The sequence below is a fragment of the Epargyreus clarus genome, unplaced genomic scaffold, assembly GCF_041222505.1.
Source record: "Epargyreus clarus isolate Ecla_fem2 unplaced genomic scaffold, WU_Ecla_fem_2.2 ptg000017l, whole genome shotgun sequence".
Taxonomy (NCBI): Eukaryota; Metazoa; Arthropoda; class Insecta; order Lepidoptera; family Hesperiidae; genus Epargyreus; species Epargyreus clarus.
Genome location: NW_027332225.1, coordinates 1,965,970 through 1,967,668, shown reverse-complemented (window position 1 = coordinate 1,967,668; position 1,699 = coordinate 1,965,970). Strand labels below are relative to the sequence as shown.

The window sequence follows — 1,699 nt, the reverse complement described above, 5'->3', positions numbered from 1 at the left end:
GCAGAAATAACTAAGAAAATATATAACAATTAATAGTCATCACATTAGGAAAATATAAATATCCACTTACTATCCGTAATACATAAAGTACTTAACAATCACAACGTCACTGTCACTTAGTCAAACATGCCGTGTGAAACGAAACGTAGTTAATGTCATTGTCAAAACAAATGACACATAGTGACAGTGAGGTGAAATGTCTAACAATGTCAGAAAGCTGTTGAATTGTGAGCAAGCAAATTTAATCCTTAAGTTAGATAAACGATTTTAATATGGATTAAAAGTGTAAACAAGACGAATATAGTGATAAGCATTATTTCAGCGTACCGACAAATACAATTATTAACATGGGAAGTGCTACGCGACCAAATGCAAAAGGTTTGTTTGATAAACAAGTTAGTGAAATGAGTTCATCGGTCTTGTAACATTGTAAAATACAGAAAAATGAACTAACGGCGCCGTGTTTTTCGGGCAGCAGTAGCACCTTTAGAAGCAGCATTTTTGGGTGACAATTGTGTTTGGCTCGACTCACAAGCTGCATCAGTGGTCTCAGGAGGATATTGTGCAACTAATATCTGGAGTTCCGCCAAAGATTCAATTTTCCGCCTGGACTTATTTGGGAGGAGCACCATGATTTTTCCCTCGACTGTCCAGCAGTTCTTCACCCCGAAGTGTTTCCGTGCTGCCATGAACGCTTTATGTCGTGCTTGCGTTAAAAACTCGGAGATGGTGATTCCAGTGCCTTTTAGAGCCGTTTTACCTTCCCAAACGACTTGCCGATGCTGGATATCATGGAACCTGACTAGAATAGGCCTACACTTGCCATTGAATGAGCCAAGGCGGTGACAAACATGTAGGTTGTCCATGGATATGCTAGTCTCCTTCATTTGGTTGGATATTATATGAAGGACCCGCTCATGAACTTTTTCGTTATCTTTTTCAGGCAAGCCGTGGAATAGCAGAACTTTTCTCCTCATAAAAGTTTCATGCCTGTCTAAGCCAAGTGCAAGGAGTTCCATTTGTGTTTTCAATTTATTTAATGTCTGCCAAACAAAGGACTTGAACTCAGTGAACTCACGTGATAAAGAAGTGATGTCCGGATGTACTGAACTAGTACCAGCTGCACACTTGTTCAATTTATCCTCATAGTCAGCCATACGTGATGAAAATAATTTCTCCAGTTCCTCCAAATTGCTTGCCAGTTGAAGATCCATGTTACTTTGGTATAAGTGATAGTGTGCCAAGTTAAGGGTTAAGAGTAAATTAGCAGGAGAGTTATTGTAGGCAGTGAGTGCAGAAGGGTTCACTACACATCTAACACATTTGCAGGTATAATTTTAAGCTTTTAATAATATTAAATTAATAAAAGTAAGGAGCACACCGAATTTGCGTATGTTAGGCGCGACTACCCACACGCGAATAAACGCTTTTTAGTTTCAATAGGTGTGACTGTTATAGTGTGATTTTTAGTTTCGAAAATAATAATGTTATTTCCCTATAACTCAAATGTTCTGAAACATATCTATAATGCCCTCTAGTAGAATGATTTTTAGGATTCCGTACTCAAAGATTAAAACGAAACCCTCTGCGGTCTGTTCGTCTGTCGTTGGGCTTTATCTCTTAAATCGTAATAGATAGACACTTGATTTTTTTACAAACGATGCATAATGGTGGTCGCTATAACGAGAAATACTAAAAA

General features: G+C 38.1%; 1 protein-coding gene across 1 annotated transcript; it reads right to left on the bottom strand.

Annotated features, from left to right (window-relative positions):
- Positions 1 to 297: 297 nt before the first annotated feature.
- On the bottom strand, positions 298 to 1,398 carry LOC140749121 (uncharacterized). The gene has a single exon (XM_073082147.1). The coding sequence runs from the start codon at positions 1,212 to 1,214 to the stop codon at positions 450 to 452; it is 765 nt and encodes a 254-aa protein (XP_072938248.1). The 5' UTR covers positions 1,215 to 1,398; the 3' UTR covers positions 298 to 449.
- Positions 1,399 to 1,699: the final 301 nt, after the last annotated feature.